The 22,768-nt window shown below is 39.6% G+C and overlaps 1 protein-coding gene across 2 annotated transcripts in view; it reads right to left on the bottom strand.

The window, feature by feature from the left end:
* Window positions 1-8,780: 8,780 nt before the first annotated feature.
* Window positions 8,781-22,768, bottom strand: part of MID1 (midline 1) — a 251,302-nt gene continuing 237,314 nt past the window's right edge. For both annotated transcript variants that reach the window (XM_040338131.1, XM_040338132.1), the window contains exons 9-10: window positions 11,694-11,901; window positions 8,781-10,233 (exon numbers count right to left, since the gene is read on the bottom strand). In XM_040338131.1, the coding sequence (XP_040194065.1) occupies window positions 9,885-10,233; window positions 11,694-11,901 (557 nt within the window). In that variant the 3' untranslated portion in view covers window positions 8,781-9,884. The remainder of the gene's footprint in view (window positions 10,234-11,693; window positions 11,902-22,768) is intronic.

Here is a 22,768-nt window from a genome sequence, read left to right as displayed (position 1 = left end):
CTCTTGTCAAGCCACTCCTAAACAACGTCAGAAGTGTCTTACCTGGGCTAAAGAAAAACAGATATGGTCTGTTTCTCAGTGCAAAGTCCTCTTTTCTGATGAGAGAAAAGTTTGCATCTCATTTGGAAACCAAGGACCCATGAGTATGGAGAAAGAATGGAGAGGCACACACTGCAAGATGCTTGAAGTCCAATGTGAAGTTTCCACAGTCTGTGTTGATTTAGAGAGCCATGTCATCTGCTGGTGTTGGTCCACTGTGCTTCATTAAGTCCAGGGTCAACACAGTCATCTACCAGGAGATTTTGGAGCGCTTCATGCTTCCTTCTGCAGACAAGCTCTATGGGGATTCTGACATTTTCCAGCAGGACTTGGCACCTGCCCACACTGCCAAAAGCACCAAAACCTGGTTCAATGACAGTGGGATTACTGTGCTTGATTGGCCAGCAAACTCGCCTGACCTGAACCCCATAGAGAATCTATGGGGCATTGCCAAGAGAAAGAGACCCAACAATACAGAAGAGCTGAAGGCCACTATTTAAGCTTCCTGGTCTTCCATAACACCTCAGCAGTGCCACATGCCGATAGCTTCCATGCCACGCCGCATCGAGGCAGTAATTGCTGAAAAAAGGGGCCCAAACCAAGTACTGAGTACATATGCATGCTTCTACTTTTCAGGCCCCGTACACACGACCAGTTTCCTCGGCAGAATTCAGCTTCCGACCGAGTTTCTGGCTGAATTCTGCCGAGAAACCCGGCCGTGTGTACACTTTTGGCTGAGGAAGCCGACGAGGAGCTCGGCGAGGAAATAGAGAACATGTTCTCTATTTCCTTGTTGCTCTATGGGAGCTCTCGTCCCGCCGAGCTCCTCGGCGGCTTCAGTGCTGAACTGGCCGAGGAACTCGATGTGTTTGGCACGTCGAGTTCCTCGGCCGTGTGTACGAGGCCTTTGAGGTCCGATATTGTTCTATGTACAATCCTTGTTTTATTGATTGCATGCAATATTCATATTTTCTGAGATTTCGGATTTGGGGTTTTCATGAGCTGTAAGCCATAATCATCACAATTATGACAAATCACGGCTTGAACTATCTTGCTTTGCATGTACTGAGTCTATCTCATATATTAGTTTCACCTTTTAAGTTGCATTCATGAAATAAATGAACGTTTGCACGATATTCTAATATTTCGAGTATCACCTGTAGATCTATTCTGTAGGATTTGGGTCAGCTATTTTGCCAGGTTATAAAATGGATGCAGAACTTTAGATTACAGATAGTGTATACCATTTTAACTGTGTTTTGAATCAAAGAGAATTTCCAGCCCAAACTTTTTTTCCGGATCAACTGGGGAAGGGTTAGAATCTGTCAGGTTTTAACTGCTCACCAGGGCTTCTGCAGGGACACAGTTAACAAAATAAGCACTTTTCTTAGTATAGTAGAGCCCCATGCCATCCGTTTTTCCCTACTGCAAACTTTTCCTCATCCTCTGCCTGTTAACAGATTTTTTTTTTATTGCTGACTGAGGTATTGGAGGGATTTTGCACAACTTCCTGCCTAAGACCGGCTGGCCATACACGGTTTGAATCTCAGCTGGTTCAGCAGGAAAGCAGCCGAGATTTGAACCGTTAATGGGCAGGCTGAATGTACCAAGTTGATCAATCGATCAACTTGGGTACAATCAGCCTGCTGCATTTTCCTGCGATTAATGCTAGCGGCTGCTATAGGCCCTAGCGATAATCACTGTTTCCCCCTCGCTGGGAGAAGACAATGGACCAGCAGGAGGGATTCCAGCATCAACACTGTCTGCGCTGATGGAGGAATCGGGCAAATTTTTTCCTGCAACCCGTGGTTACAGGAAAGAAATTTGCTCTGTGTATGGCCAGCCTTATTTAGAACACTGTCCCTAGTTCAAACACTTCCCTATTCTATCCAAAACTGTCTGGCAGGGCGAAATACCCAATTTTTACTGCTGCAGTTTAGTAACACATAGGGAGTTTCCCTTGAGTAGGGAATGAAACTGTAAGGCCTCGTACACACGACCGAGTTTCTTGGCAAAAACCAGCAAGAAACTTGCTGGGAGTAATTTTTTTGCCGAGGAAACCGGTTGTGTGTACATTTTCGTCGAGGAAACTGTCGAGAAACTCGACGAGCCAAAAAGAAAGCATGTTCTCTATTTCCTTGACGGGAATGGAGAAAATTGGCTTGTCAAGTTTCGACGGCTTCACAAGGAACTCGACGAGCAAAACGATGTGTTTTGCCCGTTGAGTTTCTCGGTCGTGTGTACGAGGCTTCAGGGGTTGATTTACTAAGACTGGAGAGTGCAAAATCTGGTGCAGCTCTGCATAGAAACCAATCAGCTCCCCGATTCTGGATGGCATCTACAGTTCCTACCAAAACACAGTGGGTTGCTTATGTTAATTCCCTCTTACTTAGGGAACAACTGTCTTACCACCATTGAAATATGACATAGATGTTTGATCTTATTTGGCAGAATTGGTTAGATAACCCTAGCCTTGCCCCCTGCAGTTAATAATGGATAGACTTTTACAACTCTGATTCACCAAGAGTTTCAGTGCTTTTTTTTTGTTTTGAGTTGTGGTTTTCTTTTTCTTTCCTCTGGAAGTAGAAAAGACATGTCACCCTGTATAAGATGTCCAACAATGATATCTGGTTGACCTGTTGATATCTTTTATTTTTGTTTACAAAAATCTCCACGTGTGTTGTATATAAGTGACTGTCTCTTATCTGATTTTTGTACACTGTATGTGTTTTATACTGCTTAATCCACTTCCCGCCCGCCATATAGCAGAATAACAGCTGGGAAGTGGTTTAATTATGCTGACTGGACATCATATGACGTCCAGCAGGATAAGCCTCGATCACACGCCCGCAGCGCGGCAATCGTTGGTGTGATGTGTCAGTCTGACACACAGCATCTCTGATTTAGGCTCTTTACCATGTGATAAGCTGTGTCCAATCACAGCTCATCACAGTGTAAACAGGAAAAGCAGTTTATCAGCTTTTCCTCCACTCACACTGACAGACGGGAGTAGAGGAGAGCCGATCAGCTGCTCTACTGATGGGGAGGGGGGTCTGCACTGATTGATTATTAGTGCAGACTAGAGCTGCACGATTCTGGATAAAATGAGAATCCAATTTTTTTTTTTGAATAAAGATCACAATTCTCTTACAATTCTCGCAGCATAACATCATCTTTTACCGCCTACAAACAAATTCAGCCAACTTTACTGTTTAGTTTTTTTTTTTATTCATTAGAGTGTATTTAGAAGCTACCACGCACAGCTAAATCAGACTTTGCACTGTCCAGTTTTAGTAAATGAACCCCTTACAGTTCCTGTCCCTATTCAAGCCTGTGACTAGACAGCAAAAGTAAAAGGATAAGCACCACACTGATGAGCTCATCTCCCTGCTTCTCTCCTCCTATAAGCATTCTCCTAATAACACACGAGCACTACAGTGCAAGTGAATTACAGGAGGCTGATATCGGGTCAAAAAATAGGTAGTTACACTGTTATTTAAAAAAAAAAATATTTCATGATGTAGTAATAAATAAAGCTGCATTATTTTTGTCTTTTACATCTGCATGGTATCCAGCTTCAAAACAGGAAAGGGGATGCAATGCTGTCTGTCATTTATTTGGTAACAAGTAAACCTTACGTAAAAAAAGACATAACAAAAAGATGAATGACTTTAAAATAAAACTTTGATTTTAATATACAGGTTTTCTTTAAAATACAAAATAGTAAAAGAGACAGTTGTAAAACTAAACTGTTTACAGATAAACCCAACATTGAATTATGTAAAACAAGTCAACACCCGTGTTATTCCAAATTTCTCACGAAAAGCAAGAAAACGGAGACATGGAGAGAAGCAAAGTTCATTCTACCAATGCTGGTTGTTGACACTGAGCCCAGGGTTATAGGAGTTTTATACCAGATCATTTAATGTGCTGTGAATAAAGTATGCAGGCCTGCAATTAGGTCGTAGTCTTAGTCTTGCTTTATAATCCAGTAAAGAGTAGATTTCTTAGAAGAGCTTTTTCCTCATTAGGGGGGAAAAAAATAAGTCCTTTAAACAAAGTTTATTTGATTTGTATTTTTATGGTACTCAAAGTACTTAGTAACAGTAGGCTGGGGTGCCATTTTGCTTCATAACAAAAAAATTTTTGGAGCTGTTGACTGGTAACATATAACATTGAGCCGCCAATACACAACTTCTTTCTGTAATCTTGTGGTCTTCCCAAGTTTCAAGCACAGAATTGTTGGTATTCCTAAAGGAATGGCATGATTTTGTTCCACAATTTGAGGAATACATTAGAAATAATGCATGATGTAAAGAAATGCATTGAGTACAAGACTGATGACTGGAAAATAGACACAGACTAATGTGCATTGACTGTGAATTGCCAAGAAATTAAAGTCCCACATAAAACAATGTAACTAGAGATGCATTCCCCCAAATGGATAACAGCAGTTGAGGATGAGAACACTGGAAAAAGTACAGTGACTAAACGGTACGCTATAAAATAGGAAACATCCTGCTCTTGGGCTTCCTTTAATAGCGGCAATATAAATAAGGCAGAGCGAGTACTTATTGGTGCCTTCATAGTCAACTGCTAAGAATTCTGAAGTAGTTACTCTTTAACCCAAAATGGATTTGTTAACAAAGTGCATTAAACTGCTCTTTCCACAGACACTCAAAAGTGATTTACTACAGCCGAGGCTCCAAGTTCAGAAAGTCAATATTCATTCCAAATTTATTTGAAATAATAATAAAACAAAGGCTTTAAAAATGTCTAACATCAAACGCAAGCTCCCTTTTTATAGATCTTCTAAAGGAAAAAAAAAAGAAGAAAAATCGGTCTGAATCACTTTTAAACATTTCTGAAAAAATCCCCAAATAATTTACATTTATCTGTAGGTATACATATGTATGTGAATTACACTGAAACGTGCCTATTAACATTTGGTTTGAATTTGTACTTTCATAATAAGAAAAAAAGAAAATCTTCTTCAGTTTTACACGGTGTATGTATGAATATGCAATAATCAGGGTTGATCATAGTATCTTAAATACCTAAATGTATTTTTGGAATATGCATTAAAATTTGAGTTTTCTTTCACAAAAGTCTCTGCATGAAGAACTACTGACTTCATCAACTGCACTGGACTTTAGCATGAAGTCCAAGGATAACAGTAAAAGCTTGACAAATTCATGTGAAATACTAAGCCATGAAAACAATTGGTAAAGTTACTAACAGATATAAATAATAAATCGTAATTTCCTCTGCTATATGGTAAATTATGCCACGTACAGCGGTGTTTGCATGGATTCGTAATGCATTGGTAATAAAGGCAATGTATTAAAGTGGTAGTAAACCTGATCAAAAAAAAAACCTGCAGGATAAAGGGATAATGAGCTTGTATGCATAGCATACTAGGTCACTATGAATTACTTACCTTATATCGAAGCCCCTGCAGCGGTCCTCGTACCCTCTCTGGCCGGCGACATCTCCCCCGGGGGTCACTTCTGGGTATTGCGGAGCGGCGATTATGTCACATACGTGCACGTGGGAGCCGCCGGTAACGGCACACTGACTCTTGAAGCAACGGCACATACATGCCATAGCTTCTGTTTGCTTTAGTGCGCATGTGCCTATCACATCGGCACATGCAGGGGACAGGGGATATCTCCTAAACCGTGCAGGTATATCCTGGGTAACTACAGGTAAGCCTTATTATAGGCTTACCTTTAGCATAAAGTGGTTGTAAAGGGTTTTATAACCACTTTAATATCCTCAACAAAACAGAGATGTAATATGTAAATAATTTACCCAGTTGCATACAACAGTTTATTTTTGGTTCCCCAATGCCACTTTTCGTTTCCCTTAGGCTTAACATGACATCTTAAAGGGCAAATTGAATCAGACTTAACATTTCAGTCCCAAGTAGAATCATTTATTGGCTACTTTTATCCATGAGGAAATCTGGTTGCCACATCTCAGCACCTCAATGTGTAGCTCCGTCTACCTGCTACAGTCATTAAAAGGGCTCTCACTATCTACACTAGGAGGTCTATTTATACATGTTTTCACACAACTTTCTTCCATGATTAAATACAATAAAAAAATGTGTGAATCTCAGTTGAAAGTTGAATGAATCTTGTGTGAAAATTACCTAAAGTAAAATAGGTGATTTAAATGTGTTTTTCACTGACTTTACTCTTTAGGCTGGGTTCACACCATTGCGAATTAGATGCGGAGTTCCCTGCATCAAATTCGCAATAGTAGGATATTTTGATCGGCTCTCTATGGAGTCGTTTTAAATATCTCCGCAGCAGCTCCAGTGCCAATTTGCACAGGAGACCTGTGTACTTTTTGGTTCATTTAAGGTCCAAATTCACCAAAAAATTGGGGCTGAAATCGGACTTGAAACGGTGAACCAGGACGCACTGGACCCCTGTTGGGAGCCGCACGTAGCGATGGTGTGAACCCAGCCTTAACTTTTAACATGCTAAAAAAAAAAAAAAAAAATAACACCTTAAATATATATAGTTCTCATGAACAAGAGCTCACTTTCAGTGCAATCTGCTTACAGATTTTGTGTCCAAAAATAAGTACAAACTCTTTTAATTTGGAAAAATGAATATTGGTAACTTGAATAATAAAGTATAAAACCACAACCTTTATTGGCAAAGAAACTTGATTTTTTTTATTATTATTATTATTATTATGCAGAAATAAGCCCCTGCAATCCATTTTTTTTAAATAACTAGCCAGGTGCGGTATGTCTGCTTCATAGCTGTCTGAGAGATGATGTATCACTTCTATTGTTTAGAACACTGTTAATCTCCCAAACCTTTTATCTGCAGTACTTAAAAGTTTTTCACCCAGCAATTTTTGGTAATGAGCAGAAATAGACTATTTAAAAGATGTTTCTTAAATGTAATGTAAACATGTACATTGTCTTTGAAGGAGGAAAGTTTAAAAAGTTAACCAAATTTATAGATGGTGCACACATCATTAAATTCCAGTAATTGCTATGTTCTGTATTAAAGTTTTTTTCAGTTGTCTATAAGTAAATCTTCAGTTACAAAAAACAAAACAAAAGTACACAAAAAGTAATGATAAAATAAATAATTTTACAAAATTGGCTGGACTTTACAGCTTTACAGTGGTTCACACTGCTGAATCAAAAACCAAATATGCAAAAGGCACTTGATTCTCATTTTTGAACACTTTGTCACCAATGCATTATGATTACCATGTGTTGGCGGGACACCAAGGGCAATGAATGCTGCAGAATCACAAACAGTTGCAACTATTGTACATTTCAACAGTTTAGCACTTTGATAATTCCTTCTGTGTATAGTACCAGTGTCAGGGGCTGGTATCATGTACTTACTCCACTTTAATGCCTGTGTGCACAGGGTCTAAGCTAGTGGTTCTCAACCATCGGGTGTGTTCCACTGCCAATGTGCAGCTGCCCCCTCTCCCAAGCCTCCAGCCAGCTGCAAGACCGTTAACCTTCCACAGTGCCTCCCAGATCCCATAGTGCCCCCGACACTTAAAGTGCCCCACAGTGTTCCAAGCCCCCTGAGAGCCCTTAGCCTCCATAATGACCCACTGCCAGGTTGTGGTCTCCCCCTCTTCCAGGCCTTCAGCCAACTGCACATATCTTAACCTCCCACAGTGCCTTTCAGCTACCATAGTGCCCCATAAAGCAGCCCACAATGCCCCTTAAGAGCCCTCGGCCTCCTCAGTGCCCCACAATATACTGCAGAACTTCCAAGCTCCAACAGTGCCCTCAAGCCCCCTCCAGAGCCCTCATCAACACTACAGAGCCACAAAGTCTGCTGCATAGTTCCATAACCCACTACACAACACCCCCCTCACATTCTACCATAGTAACACTCCCCATCCAGATCATTCCAGAATTTCAATACATGTTTTGCATTCCCATACTCTTTACTATTGGGGCATGGAAAGGTTTTTGGAAGAATTTACAAAGCCCTAATCTCAAAAATGTTGAGAACCACTGGCCTAAGCAACATGACCTAAAGACCTTACATAAGAATTCTTCACCCACAGACAGACAAGACAGCAATGTATAATCATCTTAAAATATCTCTTTACTGTCACAGGTTTTATATTACTAAAAAAATTTGATAATTTGCTCTGCCATCATATAAAGCAGGGGTCTTCAAACTGTGGCCTGAGGGCCAGATGTGGCCCTTTGCTAGCCTTTATGTGGCCCTTGGGGCACAATTCCTTCCAATGATCTGAGGTTCTATTCCTCCCATTAACACCAACAATGGGGCACTGTATCTTTCACGGATACCAATGATGGAATACTATTCCTCCTACTAATAGGGGGAATACTCCTCCTCCTATTGACCACCAACCCTAAGGCCATATTTATTCTCACTGATTTTGGGCCTGTGACATTTTCTGCCCCTGCTGGCCACAATCCGGCCCTCCTAAAGTCTGAAAGACAATAAAGTGGCCCATTGATTGAAAAGTTTGGAGCCCCCTGATATAAAGATTAGTATAAAAATCACTTCAATGTTTGTGGTAGTGTCTGAAAAACGAAATGGTTTATCACTAGCAGATATCAGTAATCCAAGTGATTCTTCATGGTCTGGTGTACATAAAACTGTTTCTACCATTAACATTAAATGGATGAAACCACTCTGGTGGACATTCAGTACAATGATAAGTGAAGACTGCATATCAGTGGTCAAGAGGAATCAGTATACACATTTTTTTTTTAATACCGAAGGGTTTCTCCTTTGCAGAAAAAGCAAACTATTCTCAGGTCTCACCCTGTGAATGCAGCCATCAACACAAGTCTCATATTGTAAACTGGAGCAGGATAGGATTGTATGCCTGTCAGCGACCTCTAAGCCAGTTAGTCACCACTGCCATGGGAACAGTAGATAGGTTAGAAAACCTACCCTTATTGCAATCTTTCTCCACTAACAAGCTGTCATCAGCTCCCCTCTACATGTGTTACTTGGCAGTGTGGCAGAACCAAGCATACAAGTCAATCGAGTGTTCAGCATGCTGACAGATAAGTTCCCTAATAGTGTCTGTACCATGCATGCTCTGAAACCATTTTGTGTTTGTGGCCACTTTTCATGTGATATCACCTAAACTTCTCACCTTGTATCATAAACCTCAAGCTGATTATTAGCTGACTATTATTGAGATGGGGGCTTGATGCATTTTTTTTAGGGAGTTGGCATTGCAGATGAGGAACTTCTCTGATTCCTCTAGTGACAGATTGGGAAAGGCATACCTTGTACATTCAGTTAAAGTCTTTCAATATCGTTCTGCTCCATTACCAGTGATTTTCTCCCAACTATTCCATTACAGTTTGGATTTAATCAAAACATTCCTATACAAGTCTAATCCACATAGCTGGTTCCTATAACACATGAACATACAGTATGTTTAAGCCATACCTTTTTAATGCACCAATAATGATCCAATATTATATGCTCCAAAAATGTTTGTTTTTTTTAACTCAATTTCTGGTTGTATTTGTAACTAAAATAAAACAATATCACAAATCTCCAGAAATATCCATTGTGGTATCGGCACCTGGAGTGGCATTTTACTGAAAAGCAAAGAGGAAAAATCCAAGACCTGCAGACTTAGTCAATCACATTCTATTGTGAGCACCATAAGCAGGATGGGGCAGATCGACAAATAAGTCAATGTGCAAAACAGAAAAAAAATTCTAATAGTCAAAAATCCATAAATAACCAATAAAACATTCCTGTTTTTAACTTCAACCAAGAAAAGTAAAATCTTCGAAGCAACAATGCACTCAATAGAAGTTCTGATTGCACAAGGAGGAATCATTGCAGCTGCTCAATGCAGTCCAGGTGATCTGGTATAGGAAGGCCTGTTAATATTGTCAGACATTTGTTCCATACAGTGAGAGTTGGACACACAGGCTGTGCAAAAGCAATATCAAAAGTGTAGAGATGAATAGTGTTCAATGCATCATAAAATGACAGAGAGCCATTATCATAGTCTAACAAAATTCCAATGCGGCGGAGGTGTGGTGAGGGCTCAATTGGAATCTCTTTATTGTTATGTCTTACTGCCCAGTTGTTGTTGCAGCGACAGAATACCCAAGAGGCAGAATTTTTTCCTATCCACTCATGTTTTGGTGCTGACTTGTATGCAATGCCAACGGCGTACCTAAACAAAAAATAATAAAACATATTTTAGAACATATTGTATATATACTGGAACACTACAGAAGCTCCCATTTACATAAATGAGTGATAATTTACAATACAATTTTACATACAGTTTTTCTTTAAAGCCACATTATCAATATTTGAGGTGCTAGCCCCCTGATGCCCTTGCCCTCTACTGGACAGATATGCTGCATTTTTTTTAACTTTTCTACAAATCCAATATTTAGTGAATTGCATACTTCTTATACTTCAATGCACTTATATATATATATTTAATACCTTTGTACCGTACTTGATTATGACTAATGTTTAGTTTCCATAATACTTTTATTAAGGACAGTCATAAAAAAATGAAATTACATGGGCTCAGCAGTCTGAAGGTATACATGAATATGACTAATATTTCATGATGCTTGGGTATGATATTTTATAATATTACAACAACTGCTTTATTGGGAGTCTTTTTTTTCTGCAGGTATAATATCGGTAGGAAATTCCTGTATTTATATGGCACCGAAATATCACACTTTACAAAACCTTTGAATCAGTTGCTGCACTCAAGGAGATCCACAAAAATACAAGGAGAACTTGCAAAACACCCACTGTACATAGATTGTTTCCAAGATGGGTATTAAACCCAGCCCTTAAAAAATTCAAGCCACGAATGCTGACCACTTATGTACCTTGCTGTCTTACCATTATAAGAAGAGTGCAGGTCAAAAAAGAAAATAATTGTATTTGGTAGGAAAAGTCACAATAGGCAAGTGGATGATGCATATCTGATAAATACCAGGCAATCTACTGTCAAAAATGAAGAAGCATCAACTTATCTATGACCAGCCCAGCTCTAATACAGAGCGAGATGGGAATTATGGTTTCAGTGGTAAAAACACACCTTTGGCATTTGCATGACTTGAAAGCAAAGTTCATACAACAGCATTTCTCAGATCTGGTAATACAAACATAGCCACCAAAGAACATGGTGAAGTTACAAGCTACATCTACGTATTATTGCAAGACTCCATTCTCAAGAACAACCGAGATGGTTGACCCACTTTTATGTAGCCACAATATGATATGCTGGATTTGCGTGCAGCCACAGAATGGCTTCACATTCTGTGTATAGGCAGTTTATACAATTTAAAAACATCACTTTCTTTTAGTCCCGAACAGATTTAAATCACTACCACTAGCCCTAAGCCCCTTTTAAAGAGGAGAAACTTGGTACAGTTGACAATAAAAGTAAAAGACCCAAAGGAGCAAGATTTTACAGAGAAGGTTAAAATCTTCAATTTCCTTTAAACATTGATACGCAGGTATGCAAAATAGTTCAGGGAAACCCAGCCCTGCTTGTGTTACTGTTCAAATATTATTTCTTCTTCATTATGGTATAGGCTTCTTATAAAAGAAAGAAAAAACCAAAGCATACAAGCTCAGGGACCGATACTTAATACATACCAGGTGCTTCCACTTATAACCACTTCCCAGTAATGGCGGCCACTGTCAAGGAACACGTTGCCAGCTACACCATAACTTCCTTGGCTTGTAAAACGCTCTGGTGTGTGGCTCTTTTTTGAAGAAGTTTCGTCTCTTTCTACAGTCAGGTTGTCATGTGAAACTTTTAGCTTCCGGTGTGCAGATTTGGGGTCTAGCTTAAAAGGCTGACCTAGGGAGAAAATAGAATATGATATTAAATGTGTTTTGGCAACAAAACAAAAAAAACATAAAAACAGCAACAAATAGAACCCCATAGAATTTGCAGAATGTGTCAAAAACAGTGCTCCTGCAGCAAGACGTAGATATAAAATATGGTTAGTGGCATATTGAGACCAGATTTGTCACTGATGCAGATATGAGTTGACTGTTATACTGCACAGCTGTAGACTACAAAGGCTAAATAAAGTTCAAACTGTTTTATAATTATAAGCAAGAATATTGCCCACTACTCAGTACCTAGTCAGGACAACAGATATATATATATACTGTATATATATATATATATATATATATTAGTGCTGTCAGTTAAACGCGCTATTAACGGCGTTAACGCAAACCCACGTTAACGCCGTAAATTTTTTTGTCGCGCGATTAACGAGGCGGCGTTCGGGGGTTATACCGGGATGATGCCTGCAGCCGCAGGCATCATCCCGGTACCGTTGTTTAGAGCGGGCGATCGGCTATCCAAACATAACAACCGATGCGGCTAAAAGCCGCTCGGTTGTTATGCCGGAGGAGCGGGAGGGGACATCCCCCCCCTCCCGCCGCCTTTCGCCGCTCTGACCGGGCCTCCCGTCCCACCGGGAGACCCGATCCTCCATCCGGCGCCTTCTGTGTCCAGGCGGAGACTGACACTAAGCCGTAAGCGGCTTTGATTCAGTCTCCGCATTGAAACCACGGAAGCGACGTCATGACGTCACTTCCGGGTTTCTCGGCTGCCAATGGCGCCGGATTTAAAAAAGTACACAGTATTCAGAATCGCCGTTTTCGGCGATCTGAATACTTTGAAGTGCAAAGGAGGGCTCGGAGGTCTTTTAGACCCCCGATCCCTCTATAAAGAGTACCTGTCACCACCTATTGCTGTCACAAGGGATGTTTACATTCCTTGTGACAGCAATAAAAGTGATCAAAATGTAAAAAAATTAAAAAAACACAATTTGATATTATAAAAAAAAAAAAAAAATAAGAAAACAAAAAAAAATTTTTGGGCGCGATTAATCGTGAGTTAACTATGACATTAATGCGATTAATCGCGATTAAAAATTTTAATCGCTTGACAGCACTAATATATATATATATATATACACATATACACACACACACAAACACACATACACACACAGATATAAAGTATATACACACACACATATATATAAACAATGATAAAATAGATATAACGTTCATTTAGCCAAGCCAAATATACAATCATGCGATGAGGAAAGTACATTTATAGACACACATGCAATTATAAGAAAGTACATGTTTCACTGGTAGAAAATATTTCAAAAATGCTCGCTCAATAATCCACAGGACTGCTGACCCATTTAGTGACAATATTTCCCTAAATGAAAATCCCACTTTTGTAAAAACAAAAAGGTTTCTAATTCATTTTGTTATTTACCATTATTATAAACTACATTTTAACTACTTCAATACAGGGCATTTTCACCCCCTTCCTGCAGAGGCCAATTTTCAGCGCTGTAACATTTTGAATGACAATTGCGCGGTCATGCAACACTGTACCCATTTTTTGCCCCACAAATAGAGCTTTCTTTTGGTGGCATTTAAAAATCTCTGCGGTTTTTATTGTTTGCACTATAAACAAAAAAAGAGCCATAATTTTGAAAAAAAAATACAATATATTCCCATTTTTTTTTTAAACAAAAATTTTCCTCAGTTTAGACTGATATGTATTCTTCTACATATATTTTGTAAAAAAATCGCAATAAGCTTATATTAATTGGTTTGCGCAAAAGTTTTAGCACCTACAAAATAGAGGATAGATTTATGGCATTTTTAATTACATTTTCAGCAGTCAGTGCTAAGGGGCGATCAAGGGGTAAATGTGTTACCTAGGGAGTGATTCTAACTGTGGGGGAGGGGACTGACTAGGGGAGGAGACCGATCAGTGTTTCTCTATACTAGGAACACACAATCTTACTCCTCTCCCCTGACAGGACGTGGGCTTTGTAAATAAACCCATGACTTTATAAAACTAGGAGAAAATTCTACCTTGACTCCCATGCAAAAATAAAGCAACTGTTCTGCTTGTGTAACTGAGGTAAACCAGCAATATACTTAGGCTTACAGCAATAAAAAATACACATTTGGAGACATACTGGCCAAGGGTAGTAAGCGTTATAGTATATGAATGTTAGACATATAGGGGTTGAATTACTAAAAGTAAATAGGCTGTTTGCAAGCAAATTATTTGCACAGCTTAGTAATTGCAGTGATGCTCTGCTGACTATCATCACCCAATCATGTGAAATCTAAAATACTGTTTTTTCCCCTTGCACATGATTGGGTATTACTGGGAAACTTCAGTATGGGTTAGAATAAACAACCTGGTCCATTGAGCATGGTGCACCTATCTATTGCCTATATTTTACCTATTCATCTGCTAGCTTTTTTGTGTTTGCATAATGGATTACGACTACATGCCGTAACTTGAGCATGTAAACTGTACAAAGAAATATAATTATTGAACAAAAGTGACAAATACATTACCGTTCTGTCAAAACATTAAGGTGTTAGGATGGCTACAAGCTCTGTTTTGTACTGACATGCTCTGTTTTTGAACAGCATTAACTACAACAACAGGAAATAACTTGGGAAATTTCTAGGAGAGTTGATAGCTATTGTGCAAGCTCATGCAGACTGAGCTTCTCCTCGACAAAGGATTAGAATAAAATAATGCGTAATTATACCGGAAGAAACTATTATAAATTGTGGAAATGATGAAATACTACTGGCGCTACATAAATCCTGTATAATAATAATAATAATAACTACAGACTTCAGAATACAAATTATCACACAGAGATTTGGCAATATCTCCATTTGATATATGTACAAGGCAGCAAACTTGAAATGACTAACTTAAAAAAAAGCTGATAGAAGGTACAAATTGCAAGCACCTAGAGGTGCATGTATATGCCTGCAGAAGCTCTGCCCCATTGCTATGGTTCCTAAATAGTGCAGAGTTCTGGCGCTTCCCGATAGCTGTCCCCCCATCCCCGCGCCTCCCCAACACATAATCTCCCCTACTCTCCCCAGCCTCACACACATTCCTTTTGGCCAAACTGGCATCCTGTAACAGTGATGGGTCAATAGGAATAGCATAATAGTCATCTTTTTAATAAACCTGCTGCCCACCACTATTTTACATATAAACATTTCAGTTTAATCATAGGACCCAGGTTAGGTTAAACCAAAATAGTACTTTTCTGCCTTTCTACGTGATAGGATCTAGCCACTTTAAGGCCTCGTACAGACGAGGGGTTATCCGCTGGAAACGGTCCGCAGGACCGTTTCCATCAGACATTCCTCCTCCGGATTTTGATCCGATAGATTGTACACACCATCGGATCAAAATCCGCGCGGAAAACATCCGCGGTCACGTGTCGCGCCGTCGATGACGCAGCAACGTGCGCGACGCTGGAAGGTAAACACTTCCACGCATGCGTCAAATCATTACGACGCATGCGAGGGATGGGAGCGGACGGACTGATCCGGTGAGTCTGTACAGACGACCGGATCAGTCCGCTGGACTGGATACCAGCGGATAGATTTTGTAGCATGCTACAAAATTTTTATCCGCTGGGAATCCGTCGGCTGGATTTTTATCCGCCGAAAATTGTCCGCTCGGGCCTACACACGACCGGATCTATCCGCTGGAACTGATCCGCGGATCAATCCCAGCGGATAGATCCTCTCGTCTGTACGGGGCCTAACATGTCTTAATGTCAGCTAAATGCTTAAGCAAATTTAAAAGTTCACTTTACTCACTAAAAGTTAGCCCTAAAGCCGTTTTACTGCATATACAGTATATACGTGATCGGACTCTTCTGCATAAGGGGTGCGTATGAGCGTCGCTGGTGACTCGCTTCTGCTGTGATTACACACAGTATAAGCCGATGGGCGGGTGTGCGGTACTGGATGTGCGCTGGCACCCGCTGATCGTTGGGCAGAGAGACAGAACAGTGATTTGCCTATGTAAACAAGGCAGATCGCTGTTCTATCAGGAGGGAAGGGATGAAATTTGTGTTCCTGCAAAGCACGGAATAAATTCCATCTCTTTTTCTAGTAAAAGCAGCTCACACAGTTCACATAAACACTGGTTAGGCAGACAGTTAACCCTTTGATCGCCCCTGTTAACCCCTTCCCTGACAGTATCATTTATATAGTGACAGTGCATTTTTTTTAGCACTAATCACTGCATTAGTGTCACTGTTTCCCAAAAAGTTTCAAAAGTGTCAGAATGTCCGCCGCAATATTCGCAGTCCCGCTATGAGTTGCTGCCACCATTACTGGTACAAAAAACTAAAATAAAATCCCAATTCCCCAAATAATTGAAATTCATATACTGTATGTGTAATTATGCAGAGTAAGGAGGTTTATATAACATCGCTGGCTATTAAAGTTATCTTATAATTTATCTTTTTTCCCAATCAATACATTTTTTATTATAATTTTACATTTAACAAGAATGCAATCATAAGATCTGGAAATAGTAAAGATAGAAATCCAACTAGTAAGGCAAATTACTTTTTAATTGATATTTTTAACTGATTGAGGAACTTTTATCCTACATGTCTATTTGTACTGAAAAAGGGCTCCGACAGCACCACATATACAATTTCCACCGAGCAAGCTGCCCATAAAAGAGTGTAAAAATATGACTCTAGACATTCTAGACCTTAAACTACTATAGGAAATTAAAGAAGCTTAAAGGAGACACGTCTCTAAGCTTTTGCAGATCAAAAGAACTCTCTGAGGACTTGTAAATAGGAAAACAACATTCCGGTTTTGTATTTAATACTTTAGAATTTAAATCCAGGATTATACTTGGCTATCACCCTGGGATAATAAACGAACACTCTAAGAGAAAGGAAATCTTTAGCTACACAAGATACGTTTGCATATACTGTATGTTCAGTACTGAATTACAAGCCTTTGTATTAGTGATAACAGTTTAATCTAAGGGCAGTCACTTAGTTATTAACTCTGGGTTACATTCTGGGATTACGCTATAATAAAAATTGGCCAAGTATGGTCAACTAACAGTAAAATGATTGAGAAGGGCACGTCAATGATTAGCATAATTACTGTCATTACATGTGAAGGGTTGAGGGCTTTAGAAAACTTCCATTTAGCCCATAATTGTATCCCTTGAAGGAGTTTTACTTAAGACCTACAACTAGTTGGGTGAGTGGCTTACTGATGAGCTTTCATTCATTTCAATGTCCTGCTCAACTATTTAAAAAGAACAAAAGTATGCTCAAGGGAAAGTAAAATCTTCCTCCATCAGCCCGCTTAAAAAATATGTCCATCTCTAGCCACGTGTGCAGTAACAGCATTGTAAGCAACAATCATTCACAACAATGTTGCAACAGAAGGAAAAGACAGTTGGATTGTTTACTAGAATAGATAAGACACTTCACTTAGCTAATGATATCTTCACCTTGGAAACGTGATTTCAATGTAATTATTTATTTTTGAACGAGCATTTGATTCTTACCTTTAGGCTCCTTTAACAGTTGTGTGACTTGGGATCTGACTTTTGGATAAATTAGAGTTAAAACTTGTTTTTTGTCTGTCTATGCCCATGTTGACAGAACTCTCTTTATTTCTTATTTTGGTGAATGGTACCACTAGGGCAGCACATTAGTGGACATCTCCCAAATGAACACACGTGAATAACACTAAGTAGAATAAGAGTTGGAGCTTTTGATAACAATTAAAAGTGATAAAAAGGGCATAACTACTTTTCCTGCTGTAGGTTGGGGTTCTATTTACATTTTATTTTACTGCGATCATGTTGCTTGAATGGTTTAAAAATAAGTGCCCAATAATGGTTAGACCCACTTGCCCATGCTCAGAATGTTCTCTTCAGCATTGGATCCTAACACAGAAATAGTGTCTTTTTTCGCTAAGTTGTCTTTTTTGGTGAGGCTGTTCTGTTTAAAAAAATATTTTTACTTAAAAAGGCCTCACAGATTTTAGATCTTATCCATATTTTATTCCCTGTTTAATGGCAAACTCATGTAAAATGAAATAACTGCTTTCCATTTGCATAGAAAACCATGCTTATAGAAGACAGCTGAATGAATGAAAGTAAAACATTTCACCCAGCAAGAAAATATTTGGAAGAGTTCTGTGGAATCTAAGCTGTGAAAATAGTTACTGAGTATTCATTCTGTAAGCATTCAAGTGAATCTGCTGTGTTTGATTTGAGGAGGAATTGTTGAATTCCACTTAAAGCCAAAGAAACTTAAACTTAGCATCAAACTCCAATAAAGTCTATGGCAAGTGTACCTTGTTATTTTGCTGTGCCCATTTTTAAGGCTGTGGCCTCGTACACACGACCGAGAAACTCGTCGTAAAAGAAACATAGTTTTCCTCGACGAGTTCCTTGTCAGGCTTGTCGAGAATCTTGTCAAGCTTTCTTTGCGTACACACTGTCATTCATACACATTGTCGTTCTCAAACGCGGTGACGTACAACACGTACGACGGCACTATAAAGGGGAAGTTTGATTCCACTGGCACAACCCTTGGGGCTGCTTTTGCTAATCTCATGTTACTGCGTATTAAGTAAAAGTTTGGTAAGAGACCAAATTATCCTTTTCAGTCTGTTACAGCGTGACGAATGTGCTATCTCCATTACAAACGCTACTTTTACCGAAGGTGCGCTCCCGTCTCATACCTTGTTCTGAGCATGCACGGGTTTCTAAGCTTACACACGAACGTGTTTCTCGTCGTAAACCAGCCCGACGAGGAACACGACGAGGAAATTGAGACTCCCGACGAGGAAATTGAGACTCCCGACGAGGAAAAAGAGAACTTGTTCTCTTTTTTTCTCGTTGAGTTCCATACAGATGACCGTTTTCCTCTGCAAAAAAGCTCTGCCACCAAGTTTCTTGATGGATTCTGTCGAGGAAAACGGTCTTGTGTATGAGGCCTAATGGGTAAGGTATTGTCAGTACAGCAGGTTCAAAGGCAACACTGAAGATTCAAAAATCTTTGAGCATGCTTGAGGATGCCTAAAGCTGTATGTGGTGTTATAGAACAGTTAAATTTTTAAGGGCAGTCTCAGTGACAGCATTACACTATAAGCGCCTATTTGGCTGTCAAATTGATTTTCTTCTTGTACAATTAGCTTGACTTACATATAGTAGGACCCAATCAAATGTATTGCAAATTGAATGTTGCAATTTAGCATTTCATTTTTTTATTAATTAATCTATGAGGTCACCCAGAATTCCTGCCTGTCAATCTGCATTACTGCAAAAAGGAATATGCGAATTAGCACTAGGATTGTGGCGTGTAAATATCGACTGGAAACAGGTCATCACGATTCATAAGAAATACTTCACTGGATGCCGTTATTGATATGTATTTACTTGGGGGAAAATTAATAAAATGTATTTTGTATTGTGTATGTGTATTTTTTTTTTCAATTTACGGACCCTTTAAAGGTGTGTGTTTATTTACTTTTAACTCTTTGTGGGAATGAGTAAAGGGAACTAATGTACCGCTGTACTCATCAACCTGGAAGGCGGCAGAAATCTGGAGAAGTTCTACCCATATTACAACCCACCTCCGGGGGAATGGCGGTGTGGAAGATATCGTTGCCCCTTAACATTAGAGCAAGGGTGCAAGCAGCCCCCCCCCCCACCCCACACGAAAGGCATGTGACCTGGTCTGACACAGGAGGGTGTACGTTTTTGCTGCCCTCTTTTTACTGGCCACCAAGATGGCATGCCTGGATAAGGGTTTAGGAATAATACTAAGGGGAACCCCAAACTTTTTTCTCTCGATTTTGTTTTCATGTATACTTCAAGTTTTATCTGTTTTTATATAAATATAAAGACAAAAAAGCTTTCACATCTCTTGATTGTGCTGAAGCTTGCCTGCCCTTCTTGCCTCCTATGTTTTCCTTCTGGCCAGGGAGTCTGACCAGCATAGTAATGAACTAATAGGAATGTGTGGCGCTTTGCCTGTCAAAGAGGCCAAGAGTCATGACATGAAGGTTTGGGAGGCTGCCACAGAAGCTGGGAACCTTCCTGCCAAGTGACACAGTCCCTTTAAAGCACAACTCCAGAATGGGGGAAAAAAAACATGCTACGCCAAAACCCCCTGCACTGAAATGCTCATTAAAGTGAAAAGTGTAAAGTCTTCTTTTTAAAAAAAATAAAATAATAACAAACATGTTATACTTACCTGCTCTGTGCAGTTGCACAGAACGGCCTGGTTCCTCCTCTTCTCAGGTCCCTCTTCTGTGCTCCTGGCCCCCTCCCTCCTGTTGAGTGCCCCCACAGCAAGCAGCTTGCTATGGGGCAGCCGAGCCGAGTCACAGCTCCTTGTGTCCATTCAGGCATGGAGCCGTGACCCGGCCCCGCCCCCCCTCTCTCCTGATTGATAACAGCAAGAGCTAATCGTGCCACACTGCTGTTTCAGCCAATGAGGGGAGTGCAGGGAAGCTGAGAAATTCCTGCAACATCGATAAAGGTGGGCTTAGGTAAGTGTTAGGGGGGCTGCTGCACACAGAAGGTTTTTTATCTTAATGGCATCTAACACATGCTTTAATTGCACATCTGTATATTTCTGTTTACTTTACAGTACAGTATAGATGACCGTTCTGAAGCTGCATTCAATCAGCTTTGCATTATTCTGGACACAGCCAGTCCTATGGAGAAATAGTCATGCTGCAGCCAAAAGCAGGTCAAACACAACCCCTGCATCAAATGCACATGAACAACAGCATATATAAACAAACCCTGTCTGAACAAGCCCTAAATCAGCTAATTGGAGTTGATCTAATAGAAAGAGAATGTTCAAGTTATGTTTACTTCAAAAATTTGGTCATGTGCTATATTTATTTTATTTGTTATATATGACTGGATTATTTTTGAATTCCCACCCCCACTCCCTGAAGTCATGTGGTTACTTTTCTGCATTTTGACTGGATGTTAGTGATCATAGCAGAATTTAGTGTAAGGAATACACAGGAGAAAATGCATGTTGACAAGGGGAGTGTAGAGGTGGGTGGGGAGTCTACTGACATCACAACTCCACCCACCAAGCTCCAGACAACAGACCCACCCACAGAATGCAGTTTTTCAGTTCTTATAACAGACAGAGGGGAGACATTTGACAGGTAAGGATACATGCAGGAGTCATGTATATCCTTATAGATCAGCACTATGGCAGTAGTTTAGAATTAGAAAGGTGGGGATGGGTTTACATCCACTTTAAGTGTAAAATTCATTAAACAACTACCCTACATGTATTTTCCAAAAATAATTCATACACATCCACTACTTAATGGCTCTGCCATTTTTTATACTTTTAACTAAATAGGTGTGCTGTCACTTTAAGGTGCTATTCATACAAATGTAAATACAACAAAGTAAAAGTAATAAAATGAGTGCAAAAATATTATGATAATGAAGAATAAAAACAATCCAAGATCAAGAAAACGTCCATATATGTGAAATAGAGTACAAAAAAGTCCCAAAGTTCACAAAAACTGTGAATCAATCCAAATGTTATTGGAGACATCTCAAGGATAACATCAGCAATATCCCCAGGAGCAATTCAGGTTGATATGGCATATGCAGTAAAGACAGAAAAAAGGGAAAACTCATGGCGCAGCAACTTTTAAATTCATAAAAAATATATTGCAATAATCCACTCACATGAGGAAAATGGGAAAGTAGTAGTATGCAAAAAACAAAATTAAGTCACAAGTCTTGACTCCGCCCAATGCCTTTCCATCACATGGCCTTGCACAGTAAAAATCTCAGGAGCGAGCAAGAAAGTGTGCTACATATAGTGGGACCATGATGAATGAAGGTAGCCAACTAACAGGACTTCCTAACGGGAAGTCAGATCATAGCACCAAAAAAAAAAGAATTTGGAGATTTAAATGAGGCTGAGAGCAATAGGTACTTTAACCACTTCAATACCGGGCTTTAAAACCCACCTCCTTCCCGGGCCTATTCTGGCACTTCTTTCCTACATGTACAAATCATCATTCTTTTGCTAGAAAATTACTCAGAACCCCCAAACATTATATATGTTTTTTTAGCAGACACCCTAGGGAATAAAATGGCGGTCATTGCAACTTTTTATCTTGCACCGTATTTGCGCAATAATTTTTCAAACGGCTTTTTTTTGTAAAAAAAATGGTTTCATAAATTAAAAAATAACAAAACAGTAACGTTAGCCCAATTTTTTGGTAAAATATGAAAGATGATGTTACGCCGAGTAACTAGATACCTAACATGTCACGCTTTAAAATTGCGTACACTCATGGAATGGCGTCAAACTTCGTTACTTAAAAATCTCCATAGGCTACACTTTAAAATTTTTACAAGTTGCCAGTTTAGAGTTACAGAGGAGGTCTAGTGCTAGAATTGTTGCACACGCTCTAACGCACGCGGCGACACCTCACATGTGTGGTTTGAACGACGTTTACATACGTGGGCGGGACTTACGCGTGCGTACGCTTCTGAGCGCGAGCTACCGGGGACAGGGGCATTTTAATTTTTTTATTATTATTTTTTATTTTTTATTTTACATATTTCTTTATTTTTTACACTTTTTTTTTTTTTAATCGCTTTTATTCCTATTACAAGGAATGTAAACATCCCTTGTAATAGGAATGTGTGTGACAGGTCCTCTTTAAGGAGAGATGCGGGGTCAATAAGACCCCACATCTCTCCTCCAGGCTGGAAAGAATGAGATCGTGAAAAAAAATTCACAGATCTCATTCAAACTAGCCGCAATTGCGGTTTGTTTACTTAC

Source organism: Rana temporaria, chromosome 2 (assembly GCF_905171775.1).
Source record: "Rana temporaria chromosome 2, aRanTem1.1, whole genome shotgun sequence".
NCBI lineage: Eukaryota > Metazoa > Chordata > Amphibia > Anura > Ranidae > Rana > Rana temporaria.
Note: the sequence above shows the minus strand (reverse complement) of the source record. Positions and strands in the feature narration are given on the sequence as shown.